The 25,834-nt window shown below is 39.4% G+C and overlaps 1 protein-coding gene across 1 annotated transcript; it reads left to right on the forward strand.

Annotated features, from left to right (window-relative positions):
• LOC126392368 (pituitary tumor-transforming gene 1 protein-interacting protein) lies at window positions 1–24,372 on the forward strand. Its single transcript, XM_050047739.1, has 7 exons — window positions 1–287; window positions 540–586; window positions 2,647–2,755; window positions 6,515–6,623; window positions 9,128–9,193; window positions 18,170–18,216; window positions 23,894–24,372. The coding sequence occupies exons 1-7, from the start codon at window positions 167–169 to the stop codon at window positions 23,941–23,943; spliced, it is 549 nt and encodes a 182-aa protein (XP_049903696.1). The 5' UTR covers window positions 1–166; the 3' UTR covers window positions 23,944–24,372.
• Window positions 24,373–25,834: the final 1,462 nt, after the last annotated feature.

Below are 25,834 nucleotides of genomic sequence, written 5' to 3' on the forward strand. Positions count from 1 at the left end.
AACCCTGGAAAACCAGGAAGTGACAGCAGCTATCTAAGGCACAACAGAAACAACAGTGATTATCGAGAGTCGCAGAGTGCCAAACAACCTATCGTCCACTGAAGACGAGCAGATATTGTATATTTTAGACGCAGTTCATGTTGCCAGCTGTTCTGCGGTTTTAACGATGCCTTCTTTTACCAGCGAGAAACAAACACTGCTCACCTCGGTGTTTTTCTGTGTCGTCGTGCTGTGTGTTAGCTTTGTTAGCCAGGGGGAATGCCAAACAACTCCGCCACCACCAACACGTAAGTTGAGCTGTAGTTGAAAAGTAGTGCAGTCGTTTTTACAGTTGACAAATGTAATATTTCCCCAGGTAATAAGATACTTTAATGCCAGTCTATAAGTAGGTCAGTACATTAGAGTAGGTGAAATAGTGTCACATTTTGAAAATACGTCACTGTTGAATGTGCTGTTGTTGTTGACCTGTTAGCGCTGGTATCATTACTTTCATGATTTTCGGGTAACGTTAACATGTTTCTCTGTGTTTTTTTCCCCAGCCTGTTCAGTTTACAAAAGCTGTGACACATGTGTTCCAAATGCCAAGGTAAGGTTGTCCAGAGTAATTCAGAAAGATAAGACAAGACCTTTGCACGAACATTTCAAACTGCTGTTATAAATCGTCATTTTATGGTTTCCTTGTTTGTCTGCACGTTCAGCGGCCTACTTAACATCCCGAAACAAGACTAAAGACCCCATTTAGGCTAATGGCCAGGGCTGTTAAAGCTTGATCCCAAGGGGGAGTTAACTACTTCACCAAAATGTCAACTTTAAGCACCAGTGTATGTGCTACCTCCAAATCCTCCATCAAAATGCACCATGGCAGGCCTCTCAAATCTGTGTGACTTTGTGAAGCTGGGTTTTTATTCACAGAAATGCTACTATTTTTTTTAATACATCCAGTTTATCATGAGGTACTGTAATTCCAGTCGGACGTTATGTTTTACCAAGTGTGCATTTGCAGATAAGCAAGGAATCATACATTGGGCAGCATTTGTATGAGTTTGTTGACACTGTTTTAAGTGTGAATGAGGTACATTGAGGACACAATCTTAATGACAAAGCCTGTTGATCTTGCAGTTAAAATAAAGTTTTTATTTGAAAGGGGCTGCGATTAAAGCTCATTTTCATTATAAAGTGATGTTCTGATTATTTTCTCAATTAATAGTTTGGTGGAAATTTCAAAATTTCCTAAAGCTTAATTTGAGACATGATAAGATACACTTTATTTTCCTGAAGCAAATGTGTCTTGGGCAAGGTGCTAGATACAGCTGCATGACATTTAGCACATAACAATACATTACCGCAGGACAAACAGAGTATTATGGACATAAAAATTGAGACAAAACATAGCACATACCTCATAATGAATAATCAAACTACAAGACTAATACTATAAAAGCCTAAAAGCATGTGATCATGAGACCATAAGTTGTGCAAACTAAAGCAACCACTTAATTAACCTGCTCCTCCGCTCAATGAGATGCTAATGCTATGAAGGATTGACTAGTTGTTTGTTCAGTAATGTGATAGATGCTAGGAGGAAGGAAAACTTAAAACAGTGACTTTTGCATCTGCTGGTTCTGAAACGTCTGCTAGATGGTAAAAGTTCATATTCATTATAAAGGATGTGTGTCTGATCGTGCAGAATCCTGTGTGCATGTCTTAGTACAGGTTTGGCAAAGGTGTTTCAGGGTGGTGAATGTTTTTTCATGCCAGTCACTTTCATTGCTTGTTTTACCAAATTTTTAATTCTGGTTTTTAGCAGGACTGTCAGTGTACCATACCATGATGCAGGGTGCGAAATCAACAAACACCAAATGTGGATAGATTTTCTGTTTGGCAATCAATCTCAAAAGGCTACCTGCCACACTAGCAGTAGCAGTTAAATGTTTGTGCCAAAATAGTATAAAATAATAATAAAAAAACTTACTGCAGCATTTTTAAACAATTTAATACTTGTGTCATACCCAGTATGGATACATTTTGACCAGTAAAATATACATATTTGAAATAAACAAAACTAAATCATCACTTGCCACCCAGTTACTGCTTGCTACTGTTATTTTGGCCGATAGAAAATATGCTTGAGGTTGGATTTTTTCATCTACCAGTCCCCTTGGCTGGTGAGTCAAAAAGTTAATTGAGACACTGCCATGATGCTATGTCATATCTAATAATATTATCCAGCGCTGCACTGTAGAGTATTGATATGATCTCTGAACCAACAGCAAACAGTCTCAGTAAAGAAGTAAGAAAGTAAATTCTTTGAGCCAGCTTAACACAAAAAATCCACAGGGGCACTCCATTTTAGGTTGTTGTCCATAAGAATGCCTGGAAACTTGTGGGTGCTCACCTATTCAATCATACAGACATCAATAATTACAGGGTCATGGGCTGTCATCTCCCTGAGGAAAAATATCATTTCTTCAGTTTTGTTAGTGTTAAATTAAAAGACGATCATCAAAACCGTTGCAGGATAATTTACTGTTGATTGATTAACCCTGCCGATTGTTGCAGCTCTAGATCTGAATATCAGATAGACTATTTAGATCTTAACAGAACCATTACATGCAGAGGGTTGATCTTTGTGTTTCATCTTCACAGTGTCTGTGGTGCTTAACCACCAACAACTGCACAGAATACCCAGTGAGCTGGTTGCTGCCTCCAGCGTCAGTGTGCCAGTTGTCCCAGGCCCGTTGGGGAGTGTGCTGGTGTGAGTTGATCAGTCTTTTTATGATATTGACTTGACAACCTGCTTATGTGACTTTATAAGACTGCAATCCATCACCGCTATAAAGTAAACATGATAGAGGCTTTATTGGACTGCACTCGAGGAGGAAACTGTTGACAAAATAATCATGGTTTTGAGTTTCAGGGAAATGTAGACAGTGCATGTGGGCGGGACAGATATGAAACTGGTGTAAAGGTTCAATGCTCAAAAGAGGTGATACTTTATTGTCATTTTAACATTAAAAACAGAGACCAATACAGAAACTGTATAGAATACATACAACAGTAAGAAATGCAACTTTGAAAAAAATAAATAAAACAATGAAAAGAAAAGTAAGTGCGATGCCACATGCCAATGTACAGGAGGAACTCTGAAATGATGAAGCTCTATGAAATGCTGGCAAGTTAGGATTTGAGAGGCAAATAGCTGCAGGATGGTTCTCCTATACAAACATTGGAGTGTTTTAGCTGAGGGGAACAATTTGCACAGATACCTGGCTGTGTGAGAGGAGTCAGCCAAGACTCTCTGTTCCTTTCACTTCATGTTGTTTCAGTGTCTCAGAGGGGAGGTTGCAACCTATGATCCTACTTCTCACTCCTGCAGCACTGTACCCGCTTCCTCTCTTGCGTGGTTGATCTGCTTTAACAGCTTTATAGACGTGAACATGTGCCTGTCTGTTGACACCAAACATTCTTAGCAGGTACAGAAAGTAAACTCAGTGATGGCCAGGGAGTTCCCCTAGTTTAAGAGTAGCCAGCCAGATGGGGAAAGAAGCCAACTAAGGGATTTTTGTGGCTGCAAATTATTCAGGTGAAGTTATTTTAACCAGATTAATGAACAAAGCTGAAACATGTTACACATTGTATCAAAGGCTAAAAACTCAGGTAGTTCACATAAATAAAGACCATGGAGATACAAAGTAGCCCTATGACAACAATTAAAACACAAAGCAGATGGTGTGCGCATGCAGACGGAATGACTGTAAATATGTAAGTAATTTCAACAGAATAGACAAGCTGGTAAAACATTTGGCCCATCAGAGACAGAAGTTGCCTTAATGACACATAGTGATCATATGTTCATTGAAAAAGTGCACTACATTTTCACTTTAAATATCAAGGTCTATGTCTGTGGTTCCCAGCTTATTCCTTAAGGGGCTTTTTTTTTTATCATTGAGTAAACTTACGACCCCTAGCTAAGTGACATTTGATGGATATTTCATATTGTATTCAATGCATAACATTGACAGTAAAGAACAACTGATGAACTGAACAGTTAACCCCATAGAGTGTTTGTGTAAAAGAAGCAATTTGGATGAATTTTGAGCTGGTATTTTTTGTGACTATTGCATCAGAGATGAGTTTTCCTGATGTTATTAGGAACTTTTAATGTGTTTATTTTATTTTTTTTTAATTCCAATAATCATACATACTTAATAGGGTTCTTTTTCACTTTTTTTCTTTCTGGTGCTTGGCCATTGTTCTCTTAGCTCTTTGGCTGTTTTAACTGTGTATTTTGTAATGCAGGATAAAGCTATTCAGCAGAGAGTGATGGCTCTGTCAATATAGCATGAGTGTAGGTCTTCAATGTGCCCTTATCCTGGGAGATTTTTTAAAAGTTTATGTCTTGAATAATAATTGAAACTTAAAAAAATAAAACTGTCATTTAGTTTTCGTCACAGAGATAAATGAAATGCTGAGCTATGTATCTACCGATAGATGGGGTTTCAGAATATAGTTACATGACAGAGGAAATGGAATGAAATTAAATGAAAGTTAACCCAGGGCATCAACATCAGTGCCATTGCTGTTCTTCATTTCTGCCAAGGCTGTTTCCTCTGGTATTTGAATGATTCCAGACTCACAATGACTCACAATGACAGTTATTGGCAGAGAATTAGCACAAGCCCAGGAGCCTCCAGTGTTGCGTGGCATAGGACCAGATAACCTGTTTTAGAAACCTGTCAAACTGAAAACAAATACAGTCATTTCCAGGTCTGGACGGTGTGGGAAAAAAAGAGTATAATAAAGTATTTGTCTTTCCTGACTATTTCCCCTATTATGTTTTCAGAATTTCTGGAAAAAAAAAGAAAAAAAAAAGATCATAAGTGTGGAGTGTTTTTCATGGTGCTTGGAGCAGGCAGCCAACGCAGCCAAAACATTTACCACTGTGTATATGAGTGAACAGACTGTAAAACAGCTCTGCCCCAAGTGCCTGACCACACCTGAAATACGTACATAGCATTACAAATAACCAAATATTAAGCTTGTCTGACTTGTCATTAATGAGTGATGCAGTGATGTAGTTATGAGAAAAGTAAATGGATTATCTTCCCTGCTTAAGGAAACCATACCTTTTATTAGTGATGCACAATATTGGATTTTTTTGCCTATATCAAATATGCCAATATGTATCAACTCATTGACTGATAACAGATATATCCACTTTTTCCCTACCTAATTTTATTGACCATCAAGTCTCTTCTGTAGTGGAATTAACATCATTATACATGCATACTCTCATCATGATGGCCCACCAGCAGACAGACATGAAATAGAATGCTTTTCAACATATGTAATAATCATTCATTGTAAAAGATAAGCATGTTGGCCGATTTTAATAGTTCTATACCAATTACGTGCCGATATTATCGTGCATCCATAACATTGTGTGACTGCGTACTTTGTTTAACACAGTGAATAAACAAAGCCGATGTTTTGCAAATGAAATCATTAACTTTTTTCAACATATTGATTCTAGCTTTTTGCACTCAGATGTCAAATATGGTCTGACAAATCTACTGAACAAAAGTGTGAAGTTTTGAAATGCAAAATGTGGATGCCTGTGTGAACACGAGTCTAGTCAAGTTATAAACCCACTGTAGCAGCACTATGGCCACATCTAAAAACAAGGTGTTCAGTTAATTCAAATGCGTTATTACCTAATTAGTGCCTGGGATATAGGACTGAAGTCTAAAAACATGTATTCATCCATGTAGCTTATATTAGTATGATTTTTTTTTTTAATAGTGTAGGTTCTCTTTTGAGAGCTGTACCCTCCCAAACTCAACATGCATGTTGAGTTTGGGAGGGAAGATTTTTTACACAAAAAAGATTGCCTTACTGGAAATAAGACAGAATGCATTTCCCATCTTGTGTCATTTGTTAATGCAATAGATGTTTTTTAGCTCAACATTAGTGGATAGCAGATTATAAAATCGACACTGTAACAGATGCAAGGGAAAACCATTTAAATGTCTTGAATGTGCTCTAAGCTAGTTAGCTAAGCTAGTAAAGTTGTGGAAAAGTCATTAGGTCGCGGTGGGAAACATAATCGTAGGGCGAAAAACAGACTAGTACACTTTACAGGAGAAAATTAATTGTACACATCAGAATGGGCTGAGCTACAACCTCTCTGACTTGGCAAAGTGATGTTATTACTTTAATATGTCACTGATAAACAGTTAATGCTGATGCTGGAGTGGTTTCTAGCCTTGACACAAAGTTTTATCTGATAAAGTCTCAGTTGTGTTTTCAGTGGAAATGAGAGTGTGGTGTGTGTGGTTTCATTGTCAGTGTACCTTGTAGTGTTGCAGAGTAGTCAGTAGGTGGCACCATTGCCAAACAATTTCAGTTCATATTGTCACTCAGTGGAAAGCTTTTCAAGTTTCATAACCTCAGAGTAAATCCTGTTCTTGTAAAGAATATGACTAATAATTATTTGTATTCTCATGTGATTCAGTGAACTTTGAAGCCCTGCTCATTACCCTCGGGGTTGTGGGTGGAACCATCCTCATCAGCATCGTGGCATGCTGCTGCTGCTGCTGTTGCTGCAAGAGGCGTCAATCAAGGTAAGGTTGAATGACAAGCCAGAGGCATTTCTCTGCAACTGTAGCATGTTTTTTTTTTTTGAGTGGATAAAGTATTAGAAAGCCATTTCAGTTACACTTAAAGCACTTAAAATGTGAATACCTGTAGGTAATGCTACCTAGACTAAGACCAAAACCATGAAGTCCAATACAACACCAACCTTGACTACAACCTGATGACTGTAGTATAATGGATCGCATTAATACTAGAGCTGGCGGTCGTTTGAAAGCTTACGACATTAGTACCAATACCACTACCCTTAAAGTGACACCGATACTAATAGAGTACTTCATTTGAAACCTTTTTCCTAGTTTATATAATTCCCATCATGTGTATGGAGTCAGTTAGTGGCATAACATGCCACCAGATACCATTGATGTGTAGTACAGCCATACTTAAGAATGTTTTGGTGGCATCTCGGCAGTCAAGTGTGGTGTTCCATCAGATACACCACACTTGACTTTACCACGCCACAGACTGTATGGGTTGTAGCTGCTGCTGTAGTTGGCCAGTCACGTTGCATTTAATCAAAGAACGCTCACATAGATTGGCTGAGATAAAACTTTGCAAATAGTCTTTTTTTCTAGATCTGGAACCGGTTGCACAGAACAGCCTTAGGTTTAAGTATGACACTTAGCTGAAGGACTTACATGAGCGTGATGCACAGAATCCCTAAGAGGTTTCCTTAGGTAAAGAAATAAGTGAAGGCTTTTACGGCATTGAAAGAGATTTGACAGCAGTAAAATTCTACAGTTTGTTTGCTTGCACTCGCGCTTGCGATACCTGTCCTCAACTCTTTGTTATCATCTCACAAAGTTGGCTTATAGATAGAAAAAATAAAATGGCAGAGGAAAAGAAGAAAAGACAAGAACCAAATATTAGTGAACAGAAAAAATTGAATGTCAAAGAAAATTGCAATGAAATTTATTTAAGTCAAATCTATAGTGTAAAATCAGCATATCCATTGGGTTCTCCCGATTGCGGAATACTCCTCCAGGGGTGCATTCCTTTTCTTTATTTATCACCATAAACTCGGCCATGTTGCAGTTAAGATAGAGTTAGAGGTACCCCAAGTTTTTTTCCTTACTTTGATCTTTGAATGCCAAGGTCTTCTGTGTAGGGATTCCTGTAGTATGAGACCGAGATAAGGAGAAAACCCAAATACTTACAGTTGTCATGTGCCACTGACTAACTAGTCAGTGGCACATGACTAGTGTGCCACTGACTAGTTAGTTATCAGGGCTGGTGACTAACGTTACCAGCCCTGATACCCAACACCCAATAAATGGGTAAGTTGATGTAAAGGTCACCTTAAAGGTCTAGTGTGCAAGACCAAGTGGCATCTAGCAATACCAACAACTAAACTTTTCCCATGTGCCAAGCATGTAGGAGAACTACAATGGCCAACATAGAAATTCAAATGGTCCTATCCACAGCCAGTTTGTGGTTTGTCTGTTCTGGACTACTTTAGAAACGTGGTTGACCCATGGACGAGACCCACTCCATATATAGATAAAAACGGCTTATTATAAGGTAACAAAAACAAAACAGTTCTTATTTTCAAGCGATTATACGGTAAAGAAAACATACTTATGATTATTATTTTCCATTTCTGCCAATATATCCCCCTAAATCCTACACACCAGACCTTTAAAGAAAGTGTTAGATTCAAATTTTGATAAAGGTGTCAGTCATGTCTGTGACTCAGAGTCCTGTTCTGCTCTGATATTACCTCTGTGCTCACATAAAATGAGTTGTTAATTGCTCTGTGGGGAACAACAGTTCAGTGCTGTGAACCTCTTGAGTTGAGCACCCATGAATCAGCTCTACAATCACTCTCCGCTGTTGCTCTTGTAGCTTCATCATTTTAGCTGCCTTTACAAGACAACTGTGTGTGTGGTGCTGTCATTGTGCTGGAGTGAAATAAAAAATGTCATGTCAGTCAATCAACTTTGCAGGCTGGCCTGTCACACACTGACAGTCCTGTGGGTGTAGGAGTCCTGTTCATGTCTATCATCTGACAGAAGAAAACGGGATAGAGAGCATGCCTGAAACACACACACACACACACACACACACACACTGACACAAGCGTCCATTTAAATTGACCCTGTAGTTACATTTCCTCAAGGCAATTTTATTTCCTCACCTCCTGATTGCTCAGCTTCCATTAAATTAGGTAATTCCATTATCAAAGGTGACACACTCTGCTTCTATAGCAAAAGCTCTCACTTTATTTTGAACATCAATTTCTCTTTGTTTCTCAAACTGCAGAGACAAATCATGAATCAAATATGAATCATGCTCCGGAGGATTTGAATCATTTTAACTTTGAAGTTGCTGATCATCGTGAAAAGAATATCCCTCAAGCAAATGTGTCAATTTGTAGATGTATGTAATGTATTACATCTGGATGAGATTGTTTTTTTGTTGTTCTCTGGTTCTTAAATTCTGATACTGTGTTCATGCCTCCTTATGTCTTAAGGCCTGACAGAGATGAGGAGAGATATGCCAGGAGGAGAGAGGAGATCAAACAGCGCGCTGATGAACGGTAAGAACTTCACTCCAGGCTCAAGTAAAAACCGGTTGAAGCTGTCAGTAACGAATTATATCTGTGTTTGTTTAAATAACAGCTTCGCACGGCAACAAGTAAAAACTACAAGGTATAAATGTTGTAGGACTGGGAGATATGACTATGATTATTTTCACAATATCAGGAGGATCAGCCTCTGATAGTAACTGGTAGCAAAATCATATATAAAGTCACATTACTTATAGTAATTGCATTACACAAAACAAAACATTACACAAAACAAATTTTGACAACAGAAATTTGGGGAGCCATGTAACACTAAAAGTTAATGAACAGTAGTGTTGAATTATAGTTCAGTCTTAGAACACAGACATATTTTATTACAGTTTTCTAATTATTGCCTTCAATTAGAAAGAGGCAGTGCATACCTCTGCCAAGGCTGTGAAATCATGGAAAATGTAGAGAAGATACTAACATTTGGATCCACATCTGTATCATAATACACGTGATTTTTGGAGAATGGCTAAACCCTGGGAATATCAGGGAATGAGAATGAACTGTACACAATACCGTGACACAGGTTCATGACCAATACCCTCTGAGGCATGGCCATTTAAATGTGGATTGTTTCTGTAGCAGCACTGCCCTTCAAAAGTTTGGAATTGCCTACCACAAAAGCTTGATTAGGTACAGTCTGATCGCTGAGAGGACTCCTCTAGATACAATGCTCCACAAATAGATATTCAGTATGAAGAGTTTGCAAAGACAAGTAATGTTTGGTACATGGAGAACAAATTGCTGTGCGGCAGCTCAGCTTGACTGACAATATAAAGGGCAGAAAGAGGCAAACATCCCTCTGAGCAACAGTTGAATGAGAACAGATGAAGTCACCAGTCATTGGTAGGAGAAACAGGAAGCTTAGCATTAAATTGTGTGCTGATTTAAATAGCAGCAGGTTCCTGTTTTAATGTCAAGCACACAATAATGCCTATAACAAGCTGGAGTTAACAGGCAGTATGTTGGTTTAGCAAAGCTATTCTTCAAACGTCACAGCTGTAACAGAAGGTTAGGCTGGGGTTAGAACTGTTGGAATGGGATCAGGAAATATCAGCTTAACCTACCATGGACTGTCAAATCACAGTTTAAACCTATTTAATCTAACTACTGAGTAGACTGCAGAGGCCCAATGAAAAACAGACAGACTTGATACTTAGAGCCCAGTTGCACTGTTGTGGTTTGATAATGATTGAGGGTCACTGTTGCTTTACTGGACTGGACAAAAAGTTCCAAGTTTTTTCCTGTTATGCGAGACTGTGGGGACAAAGACTAAATGAAAGTTTGAATCATGTCATTCTTCTTCTTTTGGGGCCAAATCAATTCCAAATATAAATAATGGCTTTGGTGTCTGAATTATACTGTTATTATCTCTGTTAAAAATAGCTGTTATTCAGTCCCTTCGACATTTTTTTTTTCGTAATTAAATTGCAGGGGCAATTAGAATTGCAAAAATATAAAATATATATAATAATTAGTGCTGCACGATTTGATAAAAATGTGCGATTGCGATTATGGTGGACAATATCGCGATTTGCGATTGCGATTACAATATAATTACAATAAAATATAATAAATAAATGGTATCATGAGTCTTTTTGCTTGATTCAGTGTTTCCCCTACATTATATTAGGGGGGCACTGACCTGACATAGTTATTGTTATGGACAGACAGTGTGTCAATGACCATCAACAGACTGAGCACAGTCAAACACGCTGCTCACACAGCAGCGCAGCACGGAACTGTACACACAGCGGAGCGAGCCTGTGTTGCGTTCAGGCGTTGTCACGTAAATGACAAATTCCAGCACGCCATAGCACAACACAGCAGCATGTCAAGTGGGCCGAACCCGAGCAAAATTGCTCAATTTTTCATTTGTTATGGAGTCCATGATTTCCCTGTGACACTTACAGATGTTTGCTTAACTGTGCTTGGATGTTGTTTAATGAGGCTCTGGCGGCTTTCAGTTGTCTCTTTGTCTTTAACGTTACACGGCTCGGCTTTCTCTCGCATGCACTCTTCCTACTTTTTCCTGTGCTGTGCTGTCTCAAGTGTTGATATAGATTGGTCGTGTTGCCGCGGGACGTGGCGACTTTAACTTTTAAACTTTTACACAGCGAGTCTTTCAGGTACGGCGACGTTGGACCAAAAAGACGTGCTGTGTAAAAGGGTTCCCATGGTCATGGAAAACCTGGTAAAGTTATGGAATATCACATTTTCTAGACCTGGAAACGTCATGGAATTGTGTTGTGTGTAATTAAATTGTTATAGTAATCTTCCGTTGATAACCTTCCATGTAATGTAACATCACGGCAAACTTATTTTCTAATGCCGTCAACGTAACTTAGCTCTAATATGCGTCTGTGTGACGTTTGGTTTATCGTCACAAAAGTTTCTTCATTCTCTCCCCACGTTCTGTCTCTCACTTCATGTATCTCAGCTGAACTTATGTTTGAATAGAGTTTAAATCTGATATGTTAAAAAAATGCCAGGCAATTAGGGCAAGAAGTTTTTTCAATTATGGGTCCTTGAAAAGTCATGAAAAATTTGTGAAATTTTGTCCATGAAAATCCATGGGAACCCTGTTTCCCTCTATTCATATACAGAACAGAACATTGGGGAGTTGCCCTACACAGTCTTACTCAGTAATTTTTCTTGGTAATAGTGAGATGCTCATGTCGCATGTGTCTGCATCTTCACAACCAAAAACGAGGAATTGAGTTTGATGACATTGTACGAGGGCCTGCTATGATTCGTGAAACTCACGAGAACTATGATGTTTGGCCAGCTTTGGAGAAAAGTTGGGTTAATTGTACAAAATTGCAAGGCTGCACAGAATTCGCAGGGATTAGTTGAATCTGCGGTAATTGTTGCGATTGCGACATCGCAACATCCTGAAGGGGCGGATTATTGAGGGAAAGAAGAAAAATATCAATACAACAGGTGATTCCAAACTTGTGAACAGCATTGGACGTTGAAACAGTGCAAAGTCTTTGTTGGTAAAAAATGGGTGCGGCTTATATGGATAGGAATTGGCCAAGAAATAAAAAAAACAAACAAATTTGCCTCAATCGTTTACAGTTCAGAAGAAGAGGAGAGAGAGAATAAGTTCTTCTGGGGGCTTTCATTTTAAAATTTCTATCAAAAGACTGTAGTAAACTTAAACAAGCAAATCATGCAAATACACATTCGTTCATGTAAATTAAGTATAAAATAAATACAATCAACCTAGCTGTATCATCATATCAGGTTGACTAAAAAAGATCAGACAAAGAAAATGACCTAAAGATTAAATTCTATTCTCTCAACACGTGTGTTTTTCCATCAGTTGGGCCGACATGGGATTTCCTGCAACAGAATAGTTTGTAGTCCCCAACAAAAGGGCCCGTTGTGTGTTTGGGATTCAAGCAACTGGTGTGTGTGTTAGTAGCCCCAACAAGTCCATGTCCCAGAGGAGGAGCTCAGCGTTCCTCCACTCACATCCCAAAACACCAATTGGATTGTCAAGGCTGAGCAGCTGCTCTTTGGTAATGTGGTCATAAATAGAGTGGGCTATATCCTGTTGAGTGCCATCCACTGTCAAAGAAACAGTGTGTTAGTCACTGAATCATACAGAAGTCGCTGGAAGCCTTCCTCTTCCTGCACCCCATAAATGTTTCAGCCTCATCTTTCTATTTAGTGCCTGTGCTCCAAGTGCATTCCTCCTCCGAGGATGGCTGGGTGATGTGTTGGTAAGCGAGGCAGTCGTGCAGAAAGATAGTCGGTAACTGTGGTTTATCATCATCACTTGCAGTGATGGGAACATCAGAGCCGTGTGTGTGTGTGTGTGTGTGTGTGTGTGTGTGTGTGTGTGTGTGTGTGAGAGAGAGAGAGCGCCTGTGAGTTGAATTATCCAACCTCTATGAGCTTTTCTCTCACGTGCCACAGCCAGGGTTTCCTGCAGTGAGCATAATCAAATCTCCGAAGTCAGAGTTAGTGCAGTGACCTACATAGATGAAGTTCATGTTGTGAACAGGACATTCAGAATAGATCGGACCCATCATGGGAAAGACTAGAGCCTCTAGACGCTGCTGCCTGGCCTCCAGAGAGCCAGCTCACAGCACTGAACCTTCATCGTCATCTGAGCCATGGCTTGAGAGCAGTCTGCTGGAATCATTATTAACAGCCCCTATGATGGACTGACTCATTCAGCTTTTTGTATGCTAAGTGATATTACTGATTTTTAAGATGACATTGGCATAAAAAATCCCCAAACAATAAGATATTTTTATTCAGTGTTTTTGTTAAAAGTTTGCTCTTAAATATGCATAACTTTGGGCCTTAATATAATGTCAGCAGGTTAGTTATAAAAAAAAGTCACCACTGTACAGTTGTCATGAATATTGAAATTAGCTATAGAGACCAAAACCCTTTTTTGTACCAGGCTGTAAACATGTTTATTTCTGCTGTAAAGTTTGACATTTTAACATGGGGGTCTATGGGGATTGACACTGTTTTTGAGTCAGCCTCAAGTGGTCATTTGATGAACTGCAGTTTTTGGCACTTAGGCACTGGCTTAATTTTTCCGTCTCGAAGGTTGCTGATTGGTCCTTCTGCAGCGCTCACTGGTTGTCTTTTATTGTAAATGAGAAACTGTTGTTTCATGTCACAGTGCTAGATGAATCAGTCAACTCAAACTAAGTGGAATGGGTGAATTCAAAGGTCTGAACCCAGGCTAAGGGAGCAGCTAGGAGGCAGTTTCACCCTTGTGACAGAGTAAACAAGCCTCTGTAACAGTGAAAAAAAATCACAGTATTTGGATTTATCAACATAAATAGACAGTACAATGACAACATGGTAAACAAATTTAGTTCCCTATGCTCTACTAGAGGATCACTTGGCAGTGCCTTGTTAAAATGTACGCCCAAATGGAGATAACTTCCCGACAGGATGTTGGATCAACCAGTCAGCTTGCTTGACATGCAGGTCTGCACCCTGCGTTGTTGAGATTTGGTGGCTGTGCACATTGGCTTCTATCGCATGATTTTGTGATCTATGGTTACCCATGTAAGCCTTCCCAGCTCAGGTTTGCAAAGATGCTTACATGCATGTCAGCAGAAGCATAATTTTAGCTTTTGACTAAACTCAACCCAGCTGGTACTGCCAAATGTGAGATCCAAATCAGCCATGATTTTACGACATTTTTAGTTTTTCTTCCTTCAAAGAGGAAGTGGAGACATTGTTCCTCCTAGGTGGTTCCCAAATCTTTTTTCTAGGGATGCACAATATTGGATTTTTTTGTCAATATCAGATTATGCTGACTTAAAACAACTCATTTGGCCAATAACCAATACAGATATCGATATATCCATTTTTCCCCACCTAATTTAGCATGCTCTTATCATGATGGCCCACCAGCAGATGGAGACATGACATAGAATGCTTTTCATGGTTATGTAATATTAATTCATTAAGAAAAAAGCATGTTGGCCAATTCTGATAGTTCATTTTAAAGCTGCTATCAGTCGATACTGATGATGTGTCAATATTATTGTGCATACTTTTTTCAGCTACCCTTTGGAACCAAAAAGGACGTAATGGATCAACTAGAAACAGTTTTGGGGAAAACAGTGACAAATAGTTAAAAGTCAAAAATACATAATAAGCAACATGAACTGCTTGTTTCTTTTCAAGCCTGTTTCTCAGCGTGTTCTGTGCAGATGAAAAATGCATGTTAAATTTGGCCTAAACTGACAGAAATTCAAGACACAAAAGACAGAGTGCTGTCTCACTGTTGATGGTGAACTCTAGAGCAAGTTAGGCTTCCAGGTTTTCTCAACTGAAGTGTTTGGCTGATTTATTTTAATGAGCATCACCTGTTTTTCTTTTCTTCGCTGAGAGAAAATCCATCCGTCTTACACTTGATGTGTCAGTTTTCTGTCTGGATAACAGCCTCTGCATCAGAGCGCTCTTGTTTATTTATAGTTCTATTCATTCAAATTTAATTCCAGCCCACTTTTATCACCCAGTTCAGTCGCACGACCCCCGCAATGCCTCAAGCAACCAGTGGGAACGTGTTTAATTTGCTTCACAAGTAGCCGCCAACTTGGCCACATGGACACAGATCACTGATCATCTAGCAACAGAGAAAGAGCCAGACAACTGTGTCTGAATATAAAACTTGGAAGTCAAGGAGCAGAACTTTCAATATCTCCAGGAAAAGAAGCTCTCTGCTGCCTTCGGATTTAGCTCATCTTTTACACAGATGAGTGCTTGGAGACTTTCCATCATGTGCTTACCTTATATCTGCTTCCCCTTTTCTTTCTTCACTACCCACTTGTTGAATGCAGCCATATTTATGTAGAGGGAGTATGAACATGTCAGTCAATTAGTTGCATACAAGCTGCCAGCAGGGTGGGGGGACAGATGGCAGGCAGATCTCAGCCACCCTGATTAATCACAGATCACTACCTGGCAATAAAACACTGACTGATTTACACCAGCTCTTTGTGCATAGATGAAGTGAAGTGACACTCCTGGAGGTCCAGAGCACTAAACCTCCTCCCGGGCTTTTGTTAGTCCTAAGAAAGGCTGAGTTAGGGGCTGACAGCATGCCTGTTGCTGGGTTTGTGTTTCACTGCCAGCTAAATGCATCTGCAATGAGTCAAAATTGAATAGGAGAAAACACTCAGCACTCTACAACAAGCCAGTATTTAAATGTCATTCTCCATAAGGAATGCAGACATGCCTTTTCATTCTCAGTTGGCTGTTAGGTTTGTAAAAATATTGAAAAAAGTTATTTTCCCACACTTAAGGCCTTTGCACATCAAGTTCGTATTTTTCGTCCGAAATTGTCGCACGTTTGAAAAGAAGGATGACCTCACATTGTGTCAATCAGGTTTACACATTGACTTTGAAACTTTCGTCCGTCATTTAAGTTTTTGGAACAGGTTTGATTTTTTCCTCTGTGTTTTTTGGCATCCATCAAAAGCCTTTAGAGAGTTGTTTGACCAAGAAGCAGTGAGCAAAAATGTGGCATAACCTGTGGGACACTCAACGTCTGCAATGAGAGAAAGGAACAAGACAGAAGTGGACAGGGGGCCAGCAAGAAAAAGAAGTGGAAATATATGGAAGCAATGTCCCTCTTGAAATCTTTCATGACAAAGGGAAGGTAACGGTAGCCTATCCAGAAATGCACAATAGCAATGGTAATACTTACAGCGAAGTTCAGTTTAATAGCAGTGTAGGCCCATTGCCTTATAACTCAGATAGCCGCGGTGCCAAATCGAAGACTCAAGCAGAGAGTGGCAACAACCTAGGGAGGTAATTCCAGTGAAGAGAAGCAAGGGAGCAAATGTCTTTCCATGAATAAAGCAAAGAAATCCATCGGCCTCAGTGTGCAAGGTTTCTGTGCTCAACAATTTTTATTGGATGTTGGATTAAAAACACATGAATTGTACTTGGTGTGCACAGGCCTTTTTTCGTCCTCCACAATGTTGTGCCTCATACTGACATTGTGTACAAATTATATAGTTAATAAATGGACTGTGGAGAGCTGGGTGATACTGTATATCAGTATAACGACAGCGTAATTTCAGAATACATATCATATTTGCAATAAACACCGTCTATCTCTGGTCACTGCTGCAGTACATGATTGAATTGTCTGAAAGATGTTTTTTCGTTGTAAAAATCAACAATTAATGTAAATATTTAGTCATCTCATCAACAGTTCTGTTTATAACTTGTCTAGAAAAGAAAACAGTTAATTCCTTAGTATTATTACTTTATCAATATCAAGCTCTTGCATTTGTGGTATCCAGGCCCAGGACTATGTGTGTGGGAAAACTGGCCTCTAAAATGGACACACAGTCCAATATGGTGGTTGTGGAAGCAGAGTAAAATACCTTGTTATTGCAGCCTGCAGTGTGTGTGACAGGTTATTAAAATTGTCATTTTCACCTGCAATTGTTGCCCCTTTTCCTTTTCCAGTCACTGTTATCTTGTATTGTATTTCATTTCCACAAGTTTCATTAGAGTCTGGTCTCCAGTTAGCTTTACCCAAGCTATCACAGAGACCAAACCAGAGTTTTGTGATATGGTGACAGTGGTGCTGCATGTTTAATGCACCTGTGTATGCATAAGGACATGAGAGTGAAAGGTGTTGCTTGATGTCTACATTTTAATGTGTTTAAAATGGGTCGATATGATGTAATTGTGCAGAGGTTGGTCTGGACAGATGTGGTGAGCTCAGTTGGCATAAAACCACCAGTGTGCTCCCCACCACTCTTTGATTGTAAATGAGTGCTTTTCATAGAGTGTATAATGGATATAGCCACTCTGATGTGACCCATTGGCTTATTGACTCATTTTGAGACTCCAGTTTGGCATTTTGGCCGTCACCATCTTGTATTTTTGGAGCCAGAACTGACCATATTTGAACAAGTGTGTGTGGAGATAATGCTAACGCGAGCTCCTTAGAGGGTATTTTACTACAATCAAATGCTGAACAAGAATTTTTCAGGCGAGGAAATTGTTACAATTAACTTTCATGAACTGAAAACACTGAAATAGCGACAACTACAGCTACGCCTTTACTTTGTGAATCAAGAAATCTACACTTAGTTACCTTTTATGGACAGCAACCAAAGCAGCATGCCCTTAAATATGCATAATTGTAAGCCTTGATAACATTTAAATGGGTTAGATATATAAAAATGCACCCCCTTATTTAAGGTGGAAGGTCTCTGTCCACCTCCAAGCAGAATCTGCTGTGGTTTGGGGTGTGAAAGGAAAGTGAGACCAACCACAGATGTTTATGGTTGTAAATACAGTTTGTGATTTTAGCATTCATTCAGAAGCTAAACTTATAGTCCACCTGATCAATTGAACCAAACGACAAGCTACATATTTTTCTGACCTGTGAGATAACCTTGGTTTGTCTTCTGTTTTTCTTTCTAGGAATTTGGAGAGAAAGGCAAGGCACGATCAGATCCGCAAGAAGTATGGTACGTATGAATCTCAGTCTATATTACCAATTGTACTCCACTGAACCTTTATATTGGGAGTTTGACGGACTCTGTACCCATCTCACCCCGTGATGTATAAACCTGCTGTTCTTGAGTTGATCAGTGAGTCGAACACAGTGCCTCTCTGTTCTGTTAATGTCAGCTTGTCTCAGATGCAAGTTGAATCGGTTTCAGATTCTCCAGGACATTGCCATTGACTTTCATTTCCATACCCTGTGCCAGCAATGCATTATTCAGCAGTGTATGCCTTCTGTCCTCGAGCAAGGCAATTCGGGTCACGTATAGGTTACACCGACTCCTGTCCGCTTAAATCAATTTAAGCATAATTTATCATACAGCAGTGTCAAATGGAAGTCCCCTCATGACTGTGAGCAGGATGTTACAGGTCACTGAAGCAACAGACAAAGGGTCGTCTTTGAAGAAATACTCTTCGGCATCATAGCCTGTACATGCATTGTATGTGTCTGTGTGGAGCAACAGTGATTTGCAGCAAACCTGGCACTATGGTCAAAACAGGGCAAAAACAGTTTAATTGGTAGTCACCTAATGTATGGGAAACTGTGCAAGATTAGCTATTCTCCCTCCCCAACAGTGAGGAATTTGTGAAACCATTTAAGAGCACAGTTTAAAGGATCATTGTGTTTATTTCTTGTTTCTGTTTTTTCATAGTTTTGATAACATGGCATTGAGTTAATTCAGTAGAACTTGGAACGTGCACATGCACTCATAATAATGCTCATAATAATAGGCTCAGAATCCAAACCAACACCTGACAAAGCTCTAAAATAGAAGCGCAGAAATAGCAAACAAGCTCCAACAAATTTATATTTATTTAAAATTCAGTGTTTCTGTTACACAGTCAAATGCAGTGCTGAAGAACCATCACATGAGCTGCTCTCCTTTTTTGTATGGTTTGCACTAGCTAATACTGTGTCCTAACTAGATGCGATGCAAGCAAGCAATAGCAACTAAATCGGTTTGACTGGATTGTTTTCTATTGGACTGTCCCACCTGCCCATGAACAATGCTATGCAGCGTACCATTTTGAGCTGACCTTTTATTAGACTCCCTGTTTCTATTTTTTCTGTACCTCGTGTTAAAAGCGCCGCAATGGACGGAGAATAAGAGTTGAAGAGTTTCCTACTAGATACCTCCTTATTTCACTACAAAAACCTAAATAAGTTAGCCTTGTTTTACTAAGTGGACGTGGTATGATTTAGTATTGGAGCTACAACAATGACATCTATAAGTTACCCGCAATAGTATTGTTATGAGTATAAATCATAAGGAAATACATACTCACCATCTATTCAGTGGTTACTGTGAGACCACTGGGTAAGTGGTTAGTTTACATGACGTGATGGAGTTCCATATGTTACAGATCTAGTGTGGACAGAGAGTATCCAGTGTAACGCGATGTGGCGAGATAGTCTGACGCTTGCATCCAGTTAGGACACGGTTTAACACAGCAGCAGCAGCCAACATCTGACACCGAGCCATTAAACAGTCCAAACAAACTCATACTGGCACTGAAACAGCTCAACACTGTCGTTAAACCCACTAGTAATCATCTGGTAACATTAGCCATTTGATGCCAAGAATTTGTCCTCTCATTGTGTGTGTGCGAGTGGACACAACAACTGTCCCCGGCGGGGAGCAAAGCAGAGATAGAGAGTATGAACAGGACGATGATATGTGGCAGGCCAAGTAAACAAGTAACACAAAATCTGAATCCAAAAATTGAAAACCAAATACCCAGTCAAATAGTCAAATGTCTGGGTCCAGCCCTACCCATGATGTTGCTGATAATCTCTCATGGCACAGGAGAAGTGTACACTAGCACGACTACATCAAATATATTTATGAAATGTATCTTAAACAGCTGGGGTCACAAAAAGTTTTAGATCTATAAACCTTCATCTTCTTTGATAGCATCACATTTACAGATCTCAGCAGTTCCCTTGGTGACTGCAATGTTATAGTCACTGACAGGGGAGCTGTATAACTGTAGAGCTAAAGAATGGTGGGAATGATGTTTTAAAACATGCCCTCTGATGGAACTTTGATGAAGAGGGAGTCATTCATTCTCTGCTATTGATGTGGGAGAAATTTCAGTGGAGTGTGAGGAATTGCTTCCCACCGATTGACTTCTGATTCAGCGTGTGTTAGCAGAAATTCCCCTGGCAGCTTCATCGAAGTAAGATGTCAGGTTATGTGGTTTTTGTGTCTGGACAGCATGACAGAGTGATGGATGATGGCCTGTTCCTCAGGCCTCCTGCTCTCATTAGTTTACTTCCACAGGGATTGCAGACAAAGCTGCACTCCTTTCATACTCATTCTGTAAAACACAATCCAGGGAGCTGCGTTACATCCTCTGTGAGACTTAACACTAAGTCGTGTTGTTTCTTTCAAGCACTGGCTCTCAGTTGAGGCTGAGAATCATTGAAGGTGACCGGGGATTCCTTGAGGAATCCAACTAGGAGGTTATTCAGAAAAATGACAAATAGTTTCATGTCACTATCAGTCTGAATTATCCCGGCAAGAGAATATGAATGTAAACAACTCTAAAACTCACAGATCAACAAATGATGTCTTGTTTGTTGAATGTGTTTACAAGCAGAGACATAAAAATGACAATGAGTGGTTTTAGGAGGTCACATGTTGAAGCTCTGTCTTGCTGTTTCTCCTGCTTTCAGTGCCAGCTAAACACCGCGCAGACATTAGGTTGATTTTCCCTCTTACCTGTGCTGTTTATCAGTCTAGATTGTTTTTGTGTGAGTTGCCTAGTCTTGAAGATATCGACTGCAGAGATGTCTGCCTTCTCTCCAGTATAATGGAAATAGATGGCACTCAGCTCATGGTGCTCAGAATGCCAGAAAAATATATTTTAAAAAACCTCAAAAATCTCTTTCCAAAAATCAAGACCTGGTTACTCAAGATAATCCACAGACCTAGTTGTGAGCAGTTTGATGCAGGAACTATTTTCTTTCTTCCAAACCACACCCACCAACCGTAACCCTGCACAGAAGGAAGTGTGCATCTACTCATGGACAAGAGGCTGGTGCTCATGAGCACACAAGATGTAAACAACAAACAACAAACCTCCTCGGCAGAGCTGTAAGGTTAGCTAGCTCAGGGTAGCAAGATAAGCAAGCAGTAGATGCACACTTCCTTCTGCACAGTCATACGGTTGGTGGGTGTAGTTCTGTAAAAAGAAAATAGTTCCTACATGAAACTGCTCACAAGGTCTGTGAAATATCTTGAGTCACTGGGTCATGATTTCTGGAAAGAGACAATGCTGTTGAGTTTTTCAAATTTTCTTTTTATTTATTTATTTATTGTGTGTACTTTGAACACCACAAGTCGAGTGCCATCTAGATCTATGTCAGAGAAAAGGCAGACATCTCTACAGACAATACAGACAATACATCCAACACTCGGCAACTCACACCAAAACAATCTAGATTGATCAATAGCACTACAGGTAAGAGGGAAAATATTATTTTTGATTTTTGGTGAACTGTCCCTTTAAGGTTTGCCTCTAAAATGTGATGTCTGCATCTAATGACCAATGTTACAGTTTAGAAATCCTTAAATTCCCTCAGCTGTCTTTGGCAGTCCTTCAGCCCAGCTGTTGTTTTGTCAGCAGGATTTCTGGTTTGCCTGAGTTACAGTTAACTCTTTAATCATCATGTACCACCATGGACACGGACTGTAAAAACAAAAACAGTACAAAGCCACAGCGAGTATACACACTTACCTATAGCTTGAAATGTTAATTTTGTTTCTGTTTCAGACAACTTTGAATTTTTGTTTTTTGTTGGGCTTTTTTTTTTTTTATATAGTATGTGTTTTTGTTTTGTTTGAAATTTTCCCAGTAAGTCTCTTAATGTCTTTGAAGTGCATTGTTAAATCACTTGAGGACCCCTTTAATGTCTTATTTGATTTTGGCAATTGTGAAAAGTCGTTCAAAGAACTGGAGAAAGTAGAACAAGAAAAAGTGGAAGACAGGGCAGATTGAGGAAAATATTCAACTGGAGCCACTGAACATGTGTTTTTTTATGATGTTAGAATAACTATGGTAGAAATTCCAATTCATTTTAAGAAACATCAGTCCTTGGACTGCTGTGGTCCCAAAACATCCTGATCAAGTCTTGGTTGATTTGGGTGATGTGCACACATTATTGGAGCCGTACACAGCAACAGACAGAACAAGAGTAATGAGATGAACAAAGATCTTCACACTGTCACTTTACTTTGCATGACACATTTTTTTCTGACCTGGGCTATATACCATAATGGCATGTCACGGTCATTTCTTGTTTTTCAGTCATGTGCTGTTAAACAAATGGAAAAACTGAGGGAATATTTGAGATGAAACAGAAAATCATAGACAACGTTAAAAATTCATGTGTTAGACAGACCTTCCCACTGTATCCTCACAAGTATGCTGTCTCTCAGCTGATAGCGGGTACACGTTGAAAACTGCAGGAGATATAAGGTGTCAAGCAAAGGTGTGACCAAGTCATTGTTTTGCAAGTTTCTAGTAAGTCTCAAGTCTTTGCAATCAAGTACCAAGTCAAGGCAAGCAAGTTATGAGTCAAGTCCAAGGTCAAGTCTAAAGTCCTAAACTTTGAGTTTCGAGTCCTAAACAAGTCATAAAGTGCTCTCCACCAAATGTAATGCCATTTCAACAACAGAGTAACAGTATGTCATCTTATAAACACAAATGATTTTTAAAAGTTGTATTGATTTGTAAAAATAAGTTTTTTGAAAAGTTACATAGCTGTTAAGTTAATGTTAGCTAAGCATTAGCTTACTGTGTTGATATTAACCTGGACTTCCCGTCTTCTGTGCAACTTCAAGTGTCAGACGAAGTTTGAACCTGTTGTGTCTCCGTCTGTAATTCTCCTCCTGCAAGTTTTGCATACTGCAGTTAACTTTTTATTGACCACCCAAAAAAAGTGGTACACTTTTTAAATAAACTTTTTTAATCTTTGGAGTAGGGGGAAGACATCAAGTATTTTTAAGTCAAAAGGCTCAAGTCCTAGTGAAGCCATGAGGCACAGGTGTTAAAGTCCAAGTTGAGTTGCAGGTCTGAAGTCATGGACTTAGTAACTGAAGTCCATGTCAGGTGACTTGCATCCACACCTCTGGTGTTTATCCTGTAAGTTATTGAATAAATGAAAACAAATTAGATTTTATGTTTTTTACAGTTTAGTATCTTAAGACAAAAAAATAATCTAATTTGCATATTTTCCTTGTTTTGGATGAAAAGTATTGAAATTGTGAATAACCTTGTTAGTTAGCTCTCCTAAGATCAGATACCTGGACTGTTAGTTTACTTTTGTGTTTAGGAGGGGTGGGTGTCAGCTTTGAGGGCTCCTGCCTCCTGAATAGTGGGTCACTGGTTAATCAAACCACATTCTGACACTTTAACACAGTTTAACGTGAGGGGGGGGGGATTGTTTAAATTGACAGAGGTGAAGTCAGAAAGCGATTCATTTCTGACAGCATGACCTGTCTACATTTGAGAATTACTACCTTGGAGAGCCATGGAGAAAGTAGAAACACAGCATCATGTTCTCTCATCCACCATAAACCTCTGTTTCCTTTGTGTCTCCACTTTCTCTTCCATCTTCTTTCCTCTGCGCAGGTCTGATGAGTGACTCGGACCACCCATACAGCAAGTTTGAGAACGAGTAAAGCAGCTGCACTGGAGGAGTTCCACAGGCAACATGTGGAGCTGACCCTTAGTTTTAGCTTAAATGATGCCCATTTCTCACACGAGACAGACAGATACTGCTGAGTGCCCTCATTCAGAATGAGCCGCTTCAGATGGAAATCACCATTTCACACTTTTCAAACGACAAACGTAGACAAAAAAAAAAAAATCTTTTTAAATTCTTGCTAAGATGCAGTGTTGTGTGTTGATGAATGTTGAAGCTTGTTTTAAAACTTCCTGCAAAATTCTTTCATCTTCTAAAATTTCATTGTATGAGTTATTTCTTTTTAAATATTGTAGTTTCATATCGGTCTTTGCACTTTGTACATACAGTATTGATTTATGAAATCCAAAATGATTGTACCACAAATTTGTTCTGACACATGAATAAATTTCTTCTCTTTTAACAATGAGGTTTTATTCATTTATTCTGTAGATGAATTTGTTTCCTGGTCGTCCGGACAGTTTGCAGACCATTCAAGAGTTTTGAAAGTTTTTGTATTTTTTTTTTTCAGTGCAGTAGGTCAAAAAAGAAGATAAACTACTGGATGCAGACTGCTGTTGTGTCCTCCAGCAGTAGCAGTGTACAGGGCCACAGACTCTCAAGGACACAAGACACTGAGAACAGTCCATCTGCTTTATGTTCTCGGTTGACTATCCGTCCACCCCATTCTCTTGAATGGATTATCTATCCGAACGCCTTGAGCTACCCCACTGACACTGTATGTAATTTATATTTATGGACTTTTTTTTTTTTTTTTGCAGTTTTCTTTCATTGATATATAAATATCCCCACCTATGCAAGAACCACCCTCCATATCCCCACTCACACATGATCAGAATTATAACGCACACAGCTGATTTGATGGGCTGTAGTAAACTGAGATGCCCCAGTGCATGAAATGAAATGTGCTATATAAATACAGAGCCGTCGCCCCGCCCCACAGCTTCACTGAAAAGAGATCCATCAACCAAGTGGCTCACACTGTAAATTGCATTGTGACAAGAGGGCATCTAAGCTCTGCTCCCATCATGCATACCTGCTGAGGAACCTTCCAGGAACAGAAAATAATCTCTGCTATATGTTAAGTGTGGTTCCAATCTTTAGCACAGGGATACTCAGCTACCCACCTGGGGGCCACTTATGCAAAATGAAATGAGGCCAGGGGGCGCTTAATGAACATACATAAATTATCAGTATATATAATAGATGAATTGCCTGTTTTCGACCTTTTAATGTTCGTGTCTTTGCCAAGAGGTAAATCCAATCAAAGCAGAGCCATGCAGACTGGGTGTATGCAGGGGTGTTTCTAGGATTTGAGGACAATGGGGGCGTAGCCCACACTTCTGTTGGGAGTACTGGGAATCCTCCCCAGGTACTTTTACTTCTAAACAAGCTGTGTTTTTATGGGGTTTTTATGCATTCTGGCACAATAAACCTTCAAAGTACCACAATAAAAAAATCCCAATGTGGATCCATTTATTTTCATTGTGAATTATAAATGGTCAACAGGTCGCCCAGCACCCTCACAGACCAGATTTGGCAGCCAAGCTACAAGCTGAGTATCACTGGTTTAGCATGAGTGGTCATAGGTGCAGTTCAATCTGGGTGTTAAAGTGAGTATTCTGTAACATCAGGTTAATCCTTGTGTTCTGCTGACATTCTTCAAACGGTGGGGTCTGTGGGACCCCAGGACATTAGCAGCATTTTTAATCAACATAGAGCTGATATGTTGTTGGATAGTTAAATCATTTTTATAAGCTGATCATACAGTGTATGCGTATAACTGTTTAATAACCATTTATAAGGAAATAAACTTTACAAATCTCAAAATTCTGATGGCTTGCATTTTTATTAATAGCATGTAATTG

This window comes from Epinephelus moara, chromosome 6 (genome assembly GCF_006386435.1).
Source record: "Epinephelus moara isolate mb chromosome 6, YSFRI_EMoa_1.0, whole genome shotgun sequence".
In the NCBI taxonomy this organism is placed as follows: domain Eukaryota; kingdom Metazoa; phylum Chordata; class Actinopteri; order Perciformes; family Serranidae; genus Epinephelus; species Epinephelus moara.

Bases quoted from the DNA above. Each gene is read 5' to 3' on its own strand.
- LOC126392368 (XM_050047739.1), top strand. From the start codon at position 167: ATGCCTTCTTTTACCAGCGAGAAACAAACACTGCTCACCTCGGTGTTT. The intron at 288-539 runs GTAAGTTGAGCT...TTTTTTCCCCAG, and splicing joins AACTCCGCCACCACCAACAC to CCTGTTCAGTTTACAAAAGC. The intron at 587-2,646 runs GTAAGGTTGTCC...TCATCTTCACAG, and splicing joins CATGTGTTCCAAATGCCAAG to TGTCTGTGGTGCTTAACCAC.